The sequence below is a fragment of the Notolabrus celidotus genome, chromosome 9, assembly GCF_009762535.1.
Source record: "Notolabrus celidotus isolate fNotCel1 chromosome 9, fNotCel1.pri, whole genome shotgun sequence".
Classification (NCBI taxonomy): Eukaryota; Metazoa; Chordata; class Actinopteri; order Labriformes; family Labridae; genus Notolabrus; species Notolabrus celidotus.
This window is the reverse complement of record NC_048280.1, coordinates 8,711,055-8,728,353: the sequence shown is the minus strand read 5'-3', so window position 1 is coordinate 8,728,353 and position 17,299 is coordinate 8,711,055. Positions and strand designations below refer to the sequence as shown.

General features: G+C 39.8%; 2 protein-coding genes across 2 annotated transcripts; both read right to left on the bottom strand.

Moving 5' to 3' along the window:
* Positions 1–1,522: 1,522 nt before the first annotated feature.
* On the bottom strand, positions 1,523–6,886 carry LOC117819625 (UDP-glucuronosyltransferase 2A1-like). Its single transcript, XM_034693089.1, has 6 exons — positions 5,742–6,886; positions 5,450–5,598; positions 5,236–5,367; positions 3,925–4,012; positions 2,571–2,790; positions 1,523–2,402 (listed from the first exon to the last, which is right to left on the bottom strand). Exons 1-6 carry the CDS (start codon positions 6,463–6,465, stop codon positions 2,123–2,125), a joined length of 1,593 nt encoding a protein of 530 aa, XP_034548980.1. The 5' UTR covers positions 6,466–6,886; the 3' UTR covers positions 1,523–2,122.
* A 5,920-nt stretch (positions 6,887–12,806) lies between these two features.
* Positions 12,807–14,337, bottom strand: tal2 (T-cell acute lymphocytic leukemia 2). The gene is made up of 2 exons (XM_034693094.1): positions 14,235–14,337; positions 12,807–13,271 (listed from the first exon to the last, which is right to left on the bottom strand). The coding sequence occupies exon 2, from the start codon at positions 13,243–13,245 to the stop codon at positions 12,907–12,909; it is 339 nt and encodes a 112-aa protein (XP_034548985.1). The 5' UTR covers positions 13,246–13,271; positions 14,235–14,337; the 3' UTR covers positions 12,807–12,906.
* Positions 14,338–17,299: the final 2,962 nt, after the last annotated feature.

Genomic DNA, 17,299 nt, shown 5'->3' with positions numbered 1-17,299 from the left:
AGAGACGCCCAGTGACACGCGCTTCAGATGTTCTCCTGTTAGCCTGACTGCTGAATACCTCAGGAGGGTGATCCAAGAGAGAGGGTGTTCAAAATGGACAACAAACAACTGTGCAAGTGTTTTAATGTTGTTTTATTCAAATTTAGATTTTAATTCCATACTTTATCTACAATATTGAAGACAATTCTAAGCATTAGCCCTACCCTTGCCCTGTTTGGTGTTGTTGGTAGAGATAACACTCACCTGAATTCTACAGAACACCGCATGGTCGCTTTTGTCTTGCTCTCGGCCAGACGTGCAATCCTGCCAAAATGGAAGGGTGCTGCCCCACTCACGCTTGACCAGTGGCGTCAGGATGTAATGTCCTATCTCAAACTCGAGATGCTACATTACTCTGCTCTGTCAGTAGCTCGAAGAGGACTTTTTATGAGACATGGGAACCTTTCTTAGCCTACTTTCATAACACTCAAACCAAATTATCATGAGATGAGCTTTGATCCGGCCCTTGGCATAAAAGTAAGATCTGACTCTGTGCGGTGCGCTGCAAACTAACCCTTAGATATTACGCCTGCATTTTTTCAGGACAGCTGGGGATAGGGACGGTGGAGATGGGAGGGTGGGAAGGGCTATTGCACTATATCAGGTATTACTGTCATTGCCATAGAGACTTGTTTGTATTACTTGTTCTGAACAGTACTATACCATCTGTGGCAATGTGGAATATCACTGCGCAACCCTGGTAGATTTTTTAATTAAAAAAAAAAAATCTTAAGATTTTTTTGGTGTATTTTTGTACATATATATATATATATATATATATATATATATATATATATATATATATATATATATATATATATATATATATACATATATATATAAACTCAATAAAGATATTTGAAATTCAAATTATGATTTTAAGAGCTATGCAAAAATATCATACAACAGAGCATTGTAATAATTGTTTCCACAATAGTATGTCAATTCTCCGGCCCCTGACATCAATGCATTAAGTGGATCAAAAATGTCCTGTTTTCCCCCTCAAATTCCAGTAATCATAATGACCTCTACGCCTGTAGATCAATCAATCAATCAATCAATCAAGCTTTATTTATATAGCACCTTTCATACAAATCAAATGCAACCCAAAGTGCTTTACAGTGATTGAAAAACAAGAAAGATGCAGAGTTAAAACAATGGCAAGACGTATTGGTGGAAAATGATAATAATAAAAATAGTACTTATAAAAATAAAAATTAAAATAGATTAAAATAGATGTCACTGTTTGTTTGAAATTTCAGTGACAACTTTATGACAATTGTGTGTTTTTAAAGTTGGAAAGGAAATTCTGAAAAAGTAGTTTTGGCTCGGTTACAGAGCAAGTTGTTCCCTCAGCTCTGCTTTTCAATTTTCCGTAAATTATTTAAAGTATTGCAATGCATATATTTTTGTAATGTGATACAGATTGTATCGTGAGATCCTTGCTAATACCCAGCTATCTTGTAAAGACTGACAAATACAATCATCATCCTCACTTTGTTTATTCACAAAAAAGACATTATCAAAATTTGAATGTCAAATTTATTTATATGAAGCTCTGCTGGATTTATCTTGATGAAGGGAGAGAGCTGTTTAGTATTATGGTTTTTATGTTTGATTATTACAGTACTTGATTTATGTTAATACAATAACCCAACATGCTATTGTGTCATTTTCTAGAGTTACATTAGCAATAAACATTCAGATTTAATGACAAATTGTGCAACAGTACAGGAGAGCAAATGAGCATGCAGTTTCTAGCAATCAAAAAGAGAAAGGGAAATAAACACGCGGTTATTGTTCACATAGAAGTTATCAATGTAACTTTCAGCCCAGGCTCACTGAACCTGAGATACATGGCAGAATACAGTAGTTTGACAAGTTAGCTTTTGTTCCTAATCATGCACACACAGCAAAAAAAATTAGTTTCACCGCTTTAACAAATTAAAAAAAAAAACTGTCTTTTCAGCTTCGCTCCGTTCATTTTAAGTCTCAAGCCATGAGTCCGAAGGATCAGAGGTACATTTTGTTGAGACAAACCTCTGGATCACCATGAACTGTTTGATATTCACTCATCAGTCATCTACTCAGTCTTCCCCTTTGTTCTTCTGCCACAGCACCTCCTGAAGCAGAACGTGCAGGTCTTGATGAACATGAAGATCAGGACCAGAACAATGGAAAGGAGGAACATGAAGACATCCAGGTTGTGATACTGATACCAGGTGAGCTCATGGGCTTGGACCCTCAGGTGCTCGGCCCCTTTGTTTCTCATGGTGTACTCGATCCAGAACACAGCTTCATCTAGAGCTGTCATCGGTCTATCATGATGGATGCTGGACAGCTGCATGGCACTCTCCTTGTACCTGTGGATGTGAGTGAGCAGGGGTCAAACTATAGATTCAAACTCTGTCATAAGCTCTTAAAAGAATTTTAGCAATTGGCTTCTGAATTGTTATGGTTGGAGGTGAGGTTGTAAGAAAACAGCGCTGAGAAATGTAAAACATTTATTTTATATTGGTTAGGGAACTTACGATTTATCGTTGATGACAGAATTGAGTGCTTCTCTCAAATCCTCAGGCTTCATGAAGTTCAGATTAACCATAAGTGCAGCTCCCTTGGCCTTCATATGGACCAGGTTGTCTGGCTGATCACCAAACAGGGGGATGCCCAACATGGGAACGCCATGGTAGATAGCCTCATACAAGCCATTTGTACCACCATGGGTGATGAAAGCTTTGGTCTTGGGATGACCTGATGGGGCACACAAAAAGAAATATAACTATGACCTAATTTTTCAGTCCATTGACTCGATTCTCAGTTGAAGCACCTTTAACAAAAAAACACAACCTCAAGTTGTCTTGGGTATGACACGACAAGCTTTCCCTGAATTGAAGGAATTTCTGCCATTCCTTGTCGATCTCCTCGAGCTGTCAGGGTGTACGGGCACCAGCAATAGACAGCTGGTCAAGTATGTCTATCTGAGGATCTTCATCTTGGTTCAAAACTAGGTTCTTGCTTGACCAGGTTCCTTGTGCTTTTGGAAGTTCCACCAAGTCTGAAGTCCTAAGCACTCTGATACTTTTCACAGTCTTCCATCTACCCTGACCAACCCACAGTCCTTGCTACTGATAAAAAAAAATCCCACAGCATGATTCTGCCACCACCATGTTTTCACAATGTGGATGGTGTAGGGCAGGTGATATGTGTTACCTGGTTTCCTCCAGACATGAAGCCCAAGTCAAGGCAAAACATTTACGTCTCCAAGCTGCCTTTCTGCAAACTCTAAGTCTTAGTTTGTCTTCACTTGAGGAGAGGCGTCCATTTGTCCAGTCTGCCATGGAGTATGGATCAGTGGAGAGATGGTTGTCCATTTCAATCTTTGTCTCGTCTCCATACAGGATGTCTTGACCTCAGCCAGTGGTACCATCTCATCTTGTTCACCTTCCTAATAAAGGTACTTTTGCACAGTTAGTCTGTTAGACAGCGCTAGGAGATTTAGACTGTCCGATTGGGAACCTTTCTCCTAGACCGGCAGTCTTTTACCTCAACTTTATGATTTGGTTTTGCTCCAGTCCATCAGCTTTAAGTGATCATATTTGGACTCCAACAAAGGTCCTGAAACATCTCAAAGATGATAAAGGGAAATTGAAGGCTCAGAGCTAAACATCCAAAGTCAAAGCAAAGGGTCCTGGTACTTATAACAACGTGATCTTCCTATTCTTGTGGATTTGCAAAAAAAGTCTTAAACCCTGTTTTTGTCTTTGCAAGGTTACTGCAGTTTAAACATTCTTTTAAAAAAGTGGATACCCTGTGTCATCTAATAATACAAGTTATGAATATAACTCAAAAGTCTGTTCAAGAGACTTTATTAAAACTTATACTCACCCAAAAGATCATTCTGAGGAATCCAGTCATATATTTTGGTGTTGGCACCGAGGGTCTCTGGTTTTTCTCCGCTGTATCTCCACAGCACCTTTAAACAAAAGTAAAATGTAAAAAAAACCTTAGACCGATACAAGCCATAGACTGTAAAAAATATGGACGGACAATAGTATCCATGACGTCACCCATCTGTTTCTGAAGCGCTGTTTTGAGGCCAACTCTCGGTGGGAACCATGTTGCTGCTATCGAGCGATTGTAAAGAGGCGGGCTTTGAGCCTCCTAGCCAAGCGCTACTGTGTTCCCGCCTGTCAATCAAGTCTGCTGTGCCTCTCATGGGAAGACTCGTAATCTCAATATCTTAGAAATTACTGCGTTAGAAAAAAGTTCACCCCTCGTACAGTGTGTGCCGATCAAGAAGTGAGCTATGCAGACTACACTCGTCTTTTGTACCAGGCTGTAAACATGTTTATTTCTGCTGTAAAGATCGTCTTTTTTGAATTGGTGTGTATGTGGTTTCCGGTACTTCCGGAGCCAGCCTCAAGTGGATCCTTAATGAACTGCAGTTTTTAGCACATCCGCACTGGACTCATATTTTTAGACCGGAGATTGCCGCTTGATACAAGCTGAGACAATACAAGAAAAATCCTGCATTTCATATCGTAGCTGAAGTCCTCTTGTTTTGAGAATGGATAACTTTTGGTAATAAAGTTATTTATCGAGGTATACAGACAAACGTACCCAGCACCAACATGGTCTAATAACCTATCTTTGAAAATACCTCTACACCTCTTATGCCCAATCATCTTAAAAGAGATATATGTCACCAACTTTGGAGTCTCTCTCCTTATTTGACCCTTTCCATTATCCTGTTTCAAAATGACAAAAAAACAATGTCATTATAACTTTATGACCCTTATCTCCAGAGCATGTGATACTGCTGACCTCTTACCTTATCATTAGTTGACTTTCACCCCTACAGGGCGGTGTTGGTTACTTCAGACGCCAATTTGTTAAAAAATAGTTTTCAACCTTACATCAGACAGAAATCATATTGTGTTGCCTTAATTTTTTCATTTGTTGCTTTACCTGATACTGCATTTTTTCAGCAGCACCTTTGAAAATAGTCTTGCATGTAAGGACATCTGACAGTCATAAATAAAATAGCATCAAATTCCCAAGCTGTATTATTGTTTAAAATCCAGCCCAGTTGTGTGAAAAAAGAAACAGTTTGCAGCTTCTTCACTAAAGTTTGCACACTAAAACAGAACACCTTATGTGCGATTAAAATCGTGTCATGCATAATTGACCTCTGACCTTTTGTGGGATCTCAGCAAGGACCGAGGCTATCATGTTCCCCCTCTCTGTGGTGATGTTCTTTACCATTGATCCCAAAGTGAAGACCACGATGCCAGCATCTCCAGAACTTTGCACAAACTCTTCCATATCCTTCAAAAAAAGGAACATCTCATCACTTTGTTGGGAATTGCAATCAAATCCAAACAGACCTGTGATAGTATTCAATCCCTACCTTAGGCAAAGGTTTGGCAGGTCTGCAGTGGAGCCCACCAATATATTTGAAGTTTGGGAGGAATGGACGAGGGAAATCAAAGTCCCAGTATGTTCGCATCAACCAAATTTCTGCTCGACCCATCATCTCACAGGCACTGGTGGGTGTTCCTGTCGTAATACAAAAGTAATAGATGACTCTTTGCAAAGTATGACTTAAGGTGAGATAGCTTACAGTATATTTAAACTGCTCTCCAAGAAGACTAAGAAACTGCTGGCGAGGATGGTCACTGTTTTTTGTGTGAATTGCTCACCTTTGTATTCAGTATAATAAATATCAATTTTTTTCCACACACTGCTGGCTAACATGGCGTCCTGCAGCAGGTAAAACATAGAGTTCAACACTCTCTCAGAGAAGTCCATCTTGTCGGTGAGTTTGCTCATAGCGGCCGGGACAAATGAAGGTGGAGCCGGGATCTGACCACAATATCTCTCCCAGTTATTAGCCATGGAAAAGCGCAGTGAGTAGACCAGAGGGATCCCCAGAGTATCTGCTACTAACTCACTACCAACGAAGACGGGGTCAGAAAAGAGAAGGTCATATTTGCCGTCCTTCAGCCTCTTCATGATTGTGTCCGATTTTAGAACCCCATCTAAAAACTTAAAATTATAGGCAAGGTTGACCTCGAACAGCTCAGTGAATTTGTTGTAAATCTGCAAGTAATTCATATGATCGACCTCATAGATAGAGAAGTTAAATAAATCTTCCATTAAGCTCTCCATCTGCTTCTTTGTGACAGCAACATCAAAGGGTTCGTAGCCAAAGCTTGAAGGTTCATTGATGTTCATGAACAGCGATGTGCTCGGCACCAGAACCGTCACATTGTGTCCCTTGTCAACAAGCTTGTCCAGCACAGGCTTCATGTTAATCCAGTGGCTTCCTTCTGTGTACCACACCAAAATTTTTCCGCCATGTGCGCTCCATGCTGCACAAAATATCAGCAGGACCGAAATGGAGAGACGCTGCTCCAGCTTCATGGTGCCAGTCTATCGGGAGGTCTGCCCTGATCTTCTGTAAACACTACTCCTAGAAAATTAATCCTTAACTAATCGAAGCTGAACTCTGACTCACAGCTCTTCTGGTGTGGCGCAATATATGACTGGCCCAACCCTAGAAAGCGGTTAGAGGTAAAAGATAAAGGCTGTACAGTCTGTACTGAAAAAAACAAGAATACTCTGAGCAGCGCAACAAATCAACAAGCAGGCTGTAAAAGCAGACCTCAGATCCCCATGCCTTTTGAATAAGAAGAGGTGGAGTACCACAGCACAGAAGCATACAAATTTGAGCTCAGTGGGTTTGGAAACAGTTACGCAATATGAGGAAGTCATGAGCATGCGAGTGCCTGTGGAAGAATTTCCCTGCATACCACTTAAGCCAAAGAGAGTTTGCTGGATTTTTAGAGAGGGGAATGTACACTACCAGTCAAACGTTTGGACACACCTTCTCATCCAATGGTTTTTATTTATTTTAATTATTTTCAACATTGTAGATTAATACTGAAGACATCAAAACTATGAAATAATCTGGTTTTGCCATAATCTGGATTACAACACTAGTCAAATAAGGCTGTTCATTGTGTACTAACCCTACCTCTGAACAACACAACTGATGGTCTCAAACACATTAAGAAGGCAAGTCATTCTACAAATGAACTCTTGACAAGGCTCATGTTAATTAGAAACCATTCCAGGAGACCACTTCATGAAGCAGACTGAGAGAATACCAAGAGTGTGCAAAGCTGTCATGAAGGAAAAAGGGGGCTACTTTACAGATTCTAAAATATAAAACATATTCTGGTTTGTTTAACACTTTTTTGTGAATTAAATAAATCAATATTTGTTCTTTTATAGTTTTGATGTCTTCAGTATTAATCTACAGTGTTTAAAATAATTAAAATAGATAAAAAATGTTGAATGAGAAGATGTTTCCAAACTTTTGACTGGTAGTGTACGTCAGTTTTAAATGATTTTCAGAGTGTTTTTGTTTTCCTGGTTTTGTATCACTTTGGTACAGAGTAAAATGTTGTTTAAACAAATGGACAGATTGCCATAGAATCATTGTTAAAATACAAACTAACCACAAATAATTGAATTGGCTGACCTCAAGCAGCCGGGAGGTCGACAAATGTTTGCATTTTAATAGTCAAGCCTATTTGTTGTTTCTTTGTATTTATAGCTAATGTTATTGTTATTATATTTTTATTTTATTTTTTATTGTAGGCAAGGCAAGGCAGCTTTATTTGTAAAGCGCATTTCATACACGAGGGCAACTCAATGTGCTTTACATTAAAACATTAAAAGCATTGGAGACATTCAGACAAGCATAAAAGAACATCATTAAAATGACAAATATGATAAAACAGAAAAGAAAAGGAAAATTAGAAATATATTAAAAATGACATTACATTTTTAATTTAAAGTGGGTTAAAATAATCTAAGATAGGAAGGCAGTGGCAAATAAAAAAGTCTTAGTCTTTGATTTAAAAGAGGTGAGAGTTGGAGCGGACCTACAGCTTTCAGGGAGTGTGTTCTAGATATGTGGTGCATAATGACTAAACACTGCTTCACCATGTTTCATTCTGACTCTTGGGACTGAAAGCAGACCAGTACCTGATGACCTCAGAGGTCGAGGTGGTTCATAAAGTAGTAGCAGATCAGCAATGTATTTTGGGCCTAAACCATTCAGTGCTTTATAAACCATCAGCAGGATTTTAAAGTCTATTCTCTGACAGACAGGAAGCCAGTGTAGGGATCTAAGAACTGGAGTGATGTGGTCTACTTTTTAGGGTTTATTCTTATTCTTATTCTTATGTCTTGTACAAAGAGAGAGCACAGTTTACTAAAGTCAAATTCCTTGTGTGTTCAAGCATACTTGGCCAATAAAGCTGATTCTGATTCTGATTCTGATTCTGAAATTTGAAGGAAAGTTTTTGGCTTTATTGCAAGAAAAGTTAGAGCAGATGCCCTTGGTGCACTTGATGGTGACCCTTAATTTCTTAATCCTTAATCTAAAGATTTTCATGTATGTAGGAAAATAACATCAACATATTTTAAATGATTTAGCATAATATTTTGGGCACATAACCACAGTCCCAGGGTGATATATCTCACTGATTTTGGTGAACGCTTGACTTCACCTGTAGTTGCATCATGAGCTTGGCATTTGTGCTTTTGAGTGAACTGACTTTTACTTCCTTACATCATGATCTGTACTCACTAACAATCTTATCATGGTTTATATTTTCAGTTTCATCATTCTCGTCAGCCTCAGCTGTTATTTATATGTAGAATTAATTAGCAAATTTGTAAGTTAGAACATTACAACCCCTAAACTTCAGCATGTTTAACGGTGTCATTGTTCAAATGTTTTTTGCTGACATTGACGTTCAGCTGGAGGTGCTCCTGCGTACAGCCTCACAGAGCAGTTAGCAGGGTTGCAGACTTTCACATCTCTTAAGAAACAAGCAGCTGATTTCAGAAACTGTCTGGGGCCAGAGGGGTCACCTTGGAGTGACTATTAGGGAGGAGTGGTTTGTTGATCGTGCCTTTGGGTAGCAGTGACATTGAGGTTTGTATAGTTCTTGGGAAATGTCACCTCCAACTGTTTGGGTGTCTAAATCTTACCTCTGGGTTCTTTGGCTCCCTCATTAACATTGTAGATTCCTTTTGACGCTTGATTCAGGAGCGTCTGGAAAAACAAAAAGCATTTGAATATTGAGTTCAATGGCCTGTTGAGGGAGTCAGTGGCCATTCAGAGTGTGTAAGTGTACACTGTGTTGTTTTCAGACCTCCATTGAATGTGTGAGAGAAACTATAAAGAGACATATCAGTATTTTTCATGCAAAATTGCAGAATCATTGAGTCTAATTATGCATCTTACCCTTGTATTTAATTTTCTTTTGAGTTCAGCCATCCACCCTTCCTTCATTACATTCCTGCTGCTTCCTCTCCTTCCGTTCGTCTTCCTCGCTCTGTCTTCCCACCACAGGGTAAGGGTTACAGCGCATTGCTTTTTGAAGTAGATATTTGCATAATCAGATTAGGATGCGTGATTGTCAGTGGGCTCCCCCATCGGAGGGTGCTCCAGAGGAGAGAGGGTGCTGTCCAGCCAAACAATGCATGACTCCCCTCCTCTCTCACCCTCCAACTACCCTGCACCTGCATCCCACCCACCCACCCACCCATCCACCCATCCGGGCTGCAGGTCGGCCGCAATGGCAGTACACGCTTGGACTTGCAGCCGTGGAGGGGTGAGAGAGAGTGAGAGGAAAAGGCAAGGGAGGAGGGGGGTTGGAGTGCATGACGGGAGTGGGAGGGCAGGGGTTGAGCTGAGATATTTAAACATGCAGAGTGTGAATTGGCTTTAAGGGGATAAAGAGCTCAGGGCCTATCGGTTGGCACCCAACTCCAGAAATTCTTTTTCATGGGCGCCTCAGCCGAGAGAGCGAGGGGCTGCCTGCACTGATCTGGCCCATTGTGATAACAGATTCAGACAGTGTGCTAGACGCTGATAAGGAAATGTGCTCTCAATAGACGATTACCCACATACTTGGTGGAGAATAGTCAATCAGGCAAATATACTTGGTGGAGGGAATGAGAAGAGTACGGATTTGTTTTTATTTTCAGTGCAGGGTTTCATAATCCTGCAAAAAAGTTAAGGTCGGAGTAATGCTCATCTTGTGATTGGGCGATTTTTGTAAACAAGTAGTATCAGCAAAATGTACTTCACAGCCTGACGGCATTAGTGCAAAAACTGTCACATGCTATCCGATGTGGTGTCATGTGATGATTAAATGATGAAACATTAGGCATTCTGATTTACACACACATATTTAACATACAATAAACAGTTTTTTACAGTGCTTGTCATTTTACCGCCTATTAATAACCATAGTAGTTTTATTTTGGTATTTCTTCAGTAAACCATGAAATTGCTCAGCTCACCGTGAAATTGCACAAGAGGTAAATACCTCCCTTAACTTACTGTAGGAGAGACTGGTTGCCAATATCCAGTTGTTTTCCCTCTCCGAGTAGAATTTGATTTATTTTTGTATTTTTTGCAGGATTACAAAGAGTCACCTGTCAGTTTCTCACAGGCCTCCAGTCAGTGTGTCCAGCTGCCCTCTGCTCCGTTTACACACCATTAGCTCGAGTTTAACAGCCGGGGTGCAAGCGCCTGAAACCAATGCAGTGTTTACTCTTCAGCTCAGTTAGTTGCAGCCTTTTGCCTGAAAACGGGACACATTTTCTACAGGCACAAAAGGCGATTAGGCATGTAATTGTCTAACCTTGGTTTAAATGACAAACAAGGAAACTGGTGTAAACTAAACCGCTTTTGTTTGAATTAGAGATCAAATATTCCATGAATGAGTTTGTTGATTTGTAGGAAAATAATCAGGTTTGATTCTGATGACTGATTCAGAGTTTCATCATTTTATCAAGTGAAAAATGTCAAAAAAAATTCTAACATCAATGTCTCTAATGTAAAGAATACCAGCTATTAGAGGACTGGAGAATTATGTAAAGCCTGTTTTGCTATTTAGTAATACTTTATGGAGTTGACAGATTCTATTTATTATATAATGTATTAGTAAGATTATTATTGTTTCATGATATAAAGACGATTTCTTTGGTTGCAGGCTTCGTCAGAGGTGTAACAGATTTTCATTTATTTATGGCATTTCCATGAAGAGCCCTCATCAGTTTACTCCTTTACATCTTGTATTTTGTCTTGGTGGTGTTTAGCTTTTATATGTAAGACTAATATCTAACCACCACAAATGTAATCATATCTGGTGTCTGTCTCTCACTCTGGTGTCACAGTCATCTTGACTTCGTGGCTATCAGATACGGTGTGCAGCAACAAAGTGACGTTTTCCTTCAGAAAGTCCTTCAGAGTGTTGGTCATCTGGACTGTGATTGACTGCAGAGTGACCTCTGACCCCGGGGTCACAAGTTAAGCTTTCACTTTCAGTGCTCCTCTGGTCAGTGGACAGAGAGCAGAGGTCAGCTCTGTGTCCACACGGCCATCACAGCACCGATGGACAAATGTTTTTGGGCTTATCGAGCACAAACAAAGAGGCAGGAGCACGTCTCTTCACTTGCGTCCCACACTGTGCAAAATAACTTCATTACAATCTTAGTAGTCTGCTTTGTTTTGTTGTTTTTTCATCTCAACCTGCAGCAAATATTTCATAATAATCTTTAAAATTGATCATAGCTTCATTTTTTTCTTCTGAGATATCTTTTGAGCTGCCCTAGCAGTGAGAAGATTCTTCACTTCCTTTGAGCATCAGATTATCGGACAATTATTGTCACAACACCACATCCAAAAATGTGGTCTTTCAGTTTGCACTTTTTTCCCCATTACAGGCATAATTTTTTTGTGGCTCTACAATACCAAAGATCTTTGATCATATGGATTATAAATATAATTGTGAACCTTTTTAAGAAATTCCAAAACATTGACCATTCCTTTTTATTAAAATGAAAACAGAGGAAAAAGTGGGTAATTTAATAAGAAATCATTTATTAAATAAATAGATCAAATAAATAACATACTGTATATTCACAAACAGACCAAAATAACTTACAAAAAGAGGTATCAGGAGAAGTAAGCACACTCTTCACAGTGGACAATCAATGCATAATCTTTGGCTAAATGACATGCTTATTTTACAAAACCCTAAATAAAAGCACATTTAAATAAAACAACGTTCGTGTGGTGGAGCATGGAATCACTGTAAGAGGATTGTCAGTTTTGCCGAAAGTACCACAAGTCGGTGATCAACAAATACTGAACACTGTTGTTTTTTAGGAATGAGGAACGGCCACTCTTTCTGATTCTTTGAAGTCACATAACCTTGTTCATGGAAATAAAGGTCAGATTCCGTCTTCACAAGAAATAAAAAACAGCATGTCGATTCAAAGTAGAAGTGCCCTTGGCTTTTTGAGACGATTGCAGTCAAGAGAATTGGCTCAGCCATTATCTATTCAAATGCTTTGCTGAATCTATCGCTTGAAATGAGAAATTCCTTAATCCCCTCCATTTTCCTCATCGGCAAAAACACCCCTCACTGCAAAACTAAATTAGTTCCAGGCAGCCGGCAACAAGGAGAATTAACATGAAGACATGAAGGGAATATTCGACATCCAGGTTTTACACACCCATGCAAAATACAAATTAGTTTTTTATGGCAAACCATACTCTAACACTGATCAGCGTGGAGGCCTTGTGCACATGTCCCGCAATGTTTGGGCTCCACAATTTAGACACAATATTGCAGCCTCTGCTTTAAAACACAAGTCACAGTCTGGTGACAAACGCAGAGACATAAATGAGTCTTGAGGAAGGACAAGATCAGTTTTTAAACCCAGGAAGAAGGTCAGAAAGTCCACTCAGGAGTTTATTTCTTGGTTCTACCAGGCCTCTGAGCTGTCGCAGCTGGATCCAGGTGAGGGGACCTCTGTGTCACTGGTCAGGGCCCAGGTATGAGGAGGGGAGTGCAGCTGCTCCATGTTTCCTCTGAGAAAGGTGAGCAGAGCAGTGGGGGAGTGGCTGGCTGGCTGACCGCTTTGGCTCTCAAGTAGCTGCACCAGGAAGTTGATGTAGCGCATGGCCAGACGCAGGATCTCGTTCTTGCTCAGCTTCTTCTCCGGAGGATGGGTGGGGATGAGCTTGCGCAGCTCAGCGAAGGCTGTGTTGACATTGTGCTGTCTCCAGCGCTCTCTCGTGTTGGTGAAAACCTTTCTGGTCATGGCGCTGAGGAGCTGAGAGCTGAGAGCTGCAACAATCGGGGAAACAAATAAATCAGTAACATTTCAGTGATGCAAAACTGTCCTAGTAATTTTGGTAAAAATGAGAAGCTTTTCTGCTTTACATTTACCATACATGTCTGCAAACCTAAAATCTCTGGTTTATGGACTTTACTTGAATAGAAGAAGACATTTAAAAAGACCCTAGCCTATTTTAGTTTTTGACCAATTAACAAATATTTCTTGTACTGTAGTGAATAATTGGAAAGAGTATGTAGAGTTGGAAGGAACTGGCTATCTTGTAGGTTGATATTGATAGTTTATTTATAAAATCGTACAAGAACAACTGTGAGAATTTCTTCAATGTTCCTGTTTTTGATCCTTAAATATTCAAGCTTATTTGGCTCATATGGAACATGTCATCCACTTCAAGCTCCCTATTGTAATTGTCCATTATTAGCTATATACAACCTTTTAACAGATGACTTGTCGAGCACTACGCTGTCGTTGCATGCAGATAATTCATTTCTTATCTTGACATTTCCAACCCGTGCAAAGCGTGTGCATAAACTGAAAATGTAGAACTGCAGGTGTAAAAAGCTTAACTCTAACCACAGCTGTATGTTCATAAACACTAAAATATGTACGTCATAAGGAGTGCATTACCAAAAAATTTAATGAAACGATAATATTGCAACGCTGAACGCCACACTGAGGAGTAAAATTGAACTGTCACCAAATGTATTGTCAAGAGACTGAACCTTTAAACCTATAAATCATCATTTTTCATCAAGAGTTAATTTCATTTTACATCGTATGCAAACTCTGTCTTGAATGCACATAATTATGTAACCATTAATCTATAGCTGCAAGCCAAAGGTACATGATATCCCCTCATGTGATATTCTCTAGTTGATTAATTATTTACCATACCAAATTGGAAACGTGGCCTCAGGGAAGAAAAAAACGTCAATTTCCTTCAATTTTCTCACCTGTTTGTGTAGAAATGCGCAGAAAATCTCAGCCACAAGGTGTCCCTCCGTGTTGTCAGCTGTCCAGGAGTCCGGCGTGAATGTCCAGTCAGTTATGTCTTCTCATGCTCGCTTAAAGATCCTTATGAGCGAGAGAGAAGGAGAGAGTGAGGAGGAGAGAGTATGAAGGGGGAGGGATGGGGAACAGAGAGTGAGAGAGTAGGGGTAAGACTACTGCATGCTCGCATCCCACATTTTATAGCAGGGTGAACCTATTGTGTGACGTGTGCTGTCGTGGAGCTGGGTGTCATTGTGAGAGGTTGGTGTTAAATGAGGGGTGATTGTTAAAACACACACATTCACATCCCTCCCCTGTGAACCAGTGCAGGTGGCTTTATGACTATGTTGTCCAGAATCATCACATTTAAAGATTTTATGGGTGTTTCAGAGTAAAATTTGAGGGAATTCAGGACTCAACAGCCTTTTAAGTGACTATTCGTGCTGCTTTTATGATTCATTGCTGGTTTAATCCCTGAAGGTTCACAGTAAAGGTGACAAATAAATTCCTATTGAAGTGAAACTGAGACGTTCATGTTTGATCCCTCTCTTACTGCTTTGGACACTTGTTCCTTTCTTATTTCTGACATCAGGCACGGACAGCCCACCGTCCCCTCCACCGTGAAAAAGACCTTGATATCACTGCGATTGAGTTCGGCCTGATTAGGCCACAAAAGGTAAAAATACCATATCCAGATTGACAGTTGAACAAAACGGGTTTTGTTATGACTATGGTAATCTTGTTGAGCCATTCCAAGGGGCCACACATAAATTACAGAGGAAACAGGGCGGGCACAGCGTCCCGTCTCACCTCTCTCTTACCACTCCTCTCCCCCCTTCTTCTCTGCCTCCCACTTTCAACCTACATTCAGTTAAAAAAACAAGCCTAGTTTAACCAATTGTCACTGTTCTTTTTACACCCTTCAAGTGTTGTTTCAAAGACGCAGCCTTCCATAAAAGTCTCTGTGTGGAGTAGGAATTTACATAATCCGATTAGGAGCTGGGATTAGCTCCCGGCCTGGAGAACAGGCCCGATGGGGGCCGGTTTTCTGAATCGGCCATTCATGGGCCCTGCTGCACGGCCAAGAGGCTGCACCTGCAGGCCAGGCACCGCTGCTCTCTGCCTCCATCCAGCCTCTACTGGAGACTGAAGGTCTGCAGACGCACTCACTGCAGGATATCATGGACAGTCAGTTAACTTTGGTCACACTTACAAGGCCAGGTGAAGATTATACCAGACTGCTTGTTACTTATCTGTTGTACAGGTCGGGGGAGGAGATTTGAAGCCACTTGTAGAATTAATTAGGTTTTAATTAAAAACCTAATTACTCAATTACTGACTGTAAGACAAATAAGATGAGTAATAATGTCAGTCTTGGGACATGGTGTCTGTAAGGGGCTTGAATGACAGTCTGTAAATGCTAAAACACCTCTGTGTGTTGATTGGACTAATGTGTGCACACTAGTACTGCACAATACGAGGAAAATGTGAGAGGATGACGACATGAAGTTCGATAAGGGAAAAAAAGGAGTAAATGTTTGCTTTAAAGCTCCTGTGGGGAGTTTTTAGCTGATTAAGAAAGTAGCATAAATACTGACACATTTTATGAGCTACAAAAGCAAAAGAGATCAACAGCAATGTGACTAGTCTAATAACGTAGTTCTGATGCCTGTCATCCCTGTAGCGGCAGAGGTGAATACAAGCATGCTTGTGTTACTCATGCTGCAGTGAGTAACAAGTCTGATGGATAAAATGAAGCAGTGTGAGATTTATCATCAGAAAACAGGACTCAGACCTGTGCAAGAAGTGCAAAGAGATAAAATGTTCCACTTTGTCCACAGGGGGCGCCAAAATCAACACAAACTTAAAGTATCTCACAGGAGCTTTAATTCACTTTTTTTTTTACATAACCATCTGTAATCTCTCATGTTTATCACAACACTTGTGTTTGCAACATGTTTCTAATAAATCCAGAAGTGTTTTTTCTCATCAGGGCAGCTGATGTCTGGGTCAGCTTCATCTAACCACAGCAAAATAGTGTGATGGCATGGCCGTTATAAACTCCATCCAGCAGGTAAAATGTACACATGCTGAGTGAGAAAGCATTGCTTGTCTGTATTACATTTTCCTGTTTTATTTGGATAAAAAAAAAATACAGACTTACTTTGTGTTCAATGTGAATGCTATTGCTTTAACTATGATTCATATTGCACTATGTCCAGTGAATACATCAAGCTCATCATCCCCAGTACTTCTACTGTTTTCGGCCGTAATTCCTTTCGTTTTGCAGCAGCTAACAACTGGAACAACTTACAAAACACCCTCAAAATTTCAACTTTGACTCCGCGCACAACCTTCAAGCTTAAACTTCAACAGGTTGTAGTTGACTGTTGCTCCTTCTGATCACTTCAGACTTTACTTACATGCATGCTTAGAAATACACAAATACTTTTCTTACACCTTGCGCACATTGCTTCTTACTTGTTCACTTTTGTTCTATTTTATGTTTCTATGTCTATTTGTGACTGTAGTTTACATGTGTATGTGATCCTTTTGGCACCTCTTGGCAAGGTCATGTTTGTAAATGAGAACTGGTTCTCAAAAAAATTTTTACCTGGTAAAATAAAATAAATAAAAGATTGTAATCAGTTGTGTAGCACAAATACAAATAATTCTTGGACACAGTAGTCTCTGTACCTTTCGATTAAACTTACAAGTGACAGGACCATTGATTAATATAAAAAAAAAACATATATCTCCTTAATAATTTTAGAACAAAATATCACAGATATTCACTTAATCTTGCTTTCTAGCTGTGAAGATTTGCATATTTAATCTATTTAAAATGACCTATTCACTAAAACCACAGTCAATGAAAGCAAACCATTGATCACAGTTTTGCTCATTTTGCTATTTTCTTACTCTGCAGTCTAAACAGGAAATCAATAGAGAAAATGATCTGCGTCTCAACGTTTAAATAACTATTAGGTTGTTGCAGGTTTACCTTAAATTAAAAGTTCATGGCTCC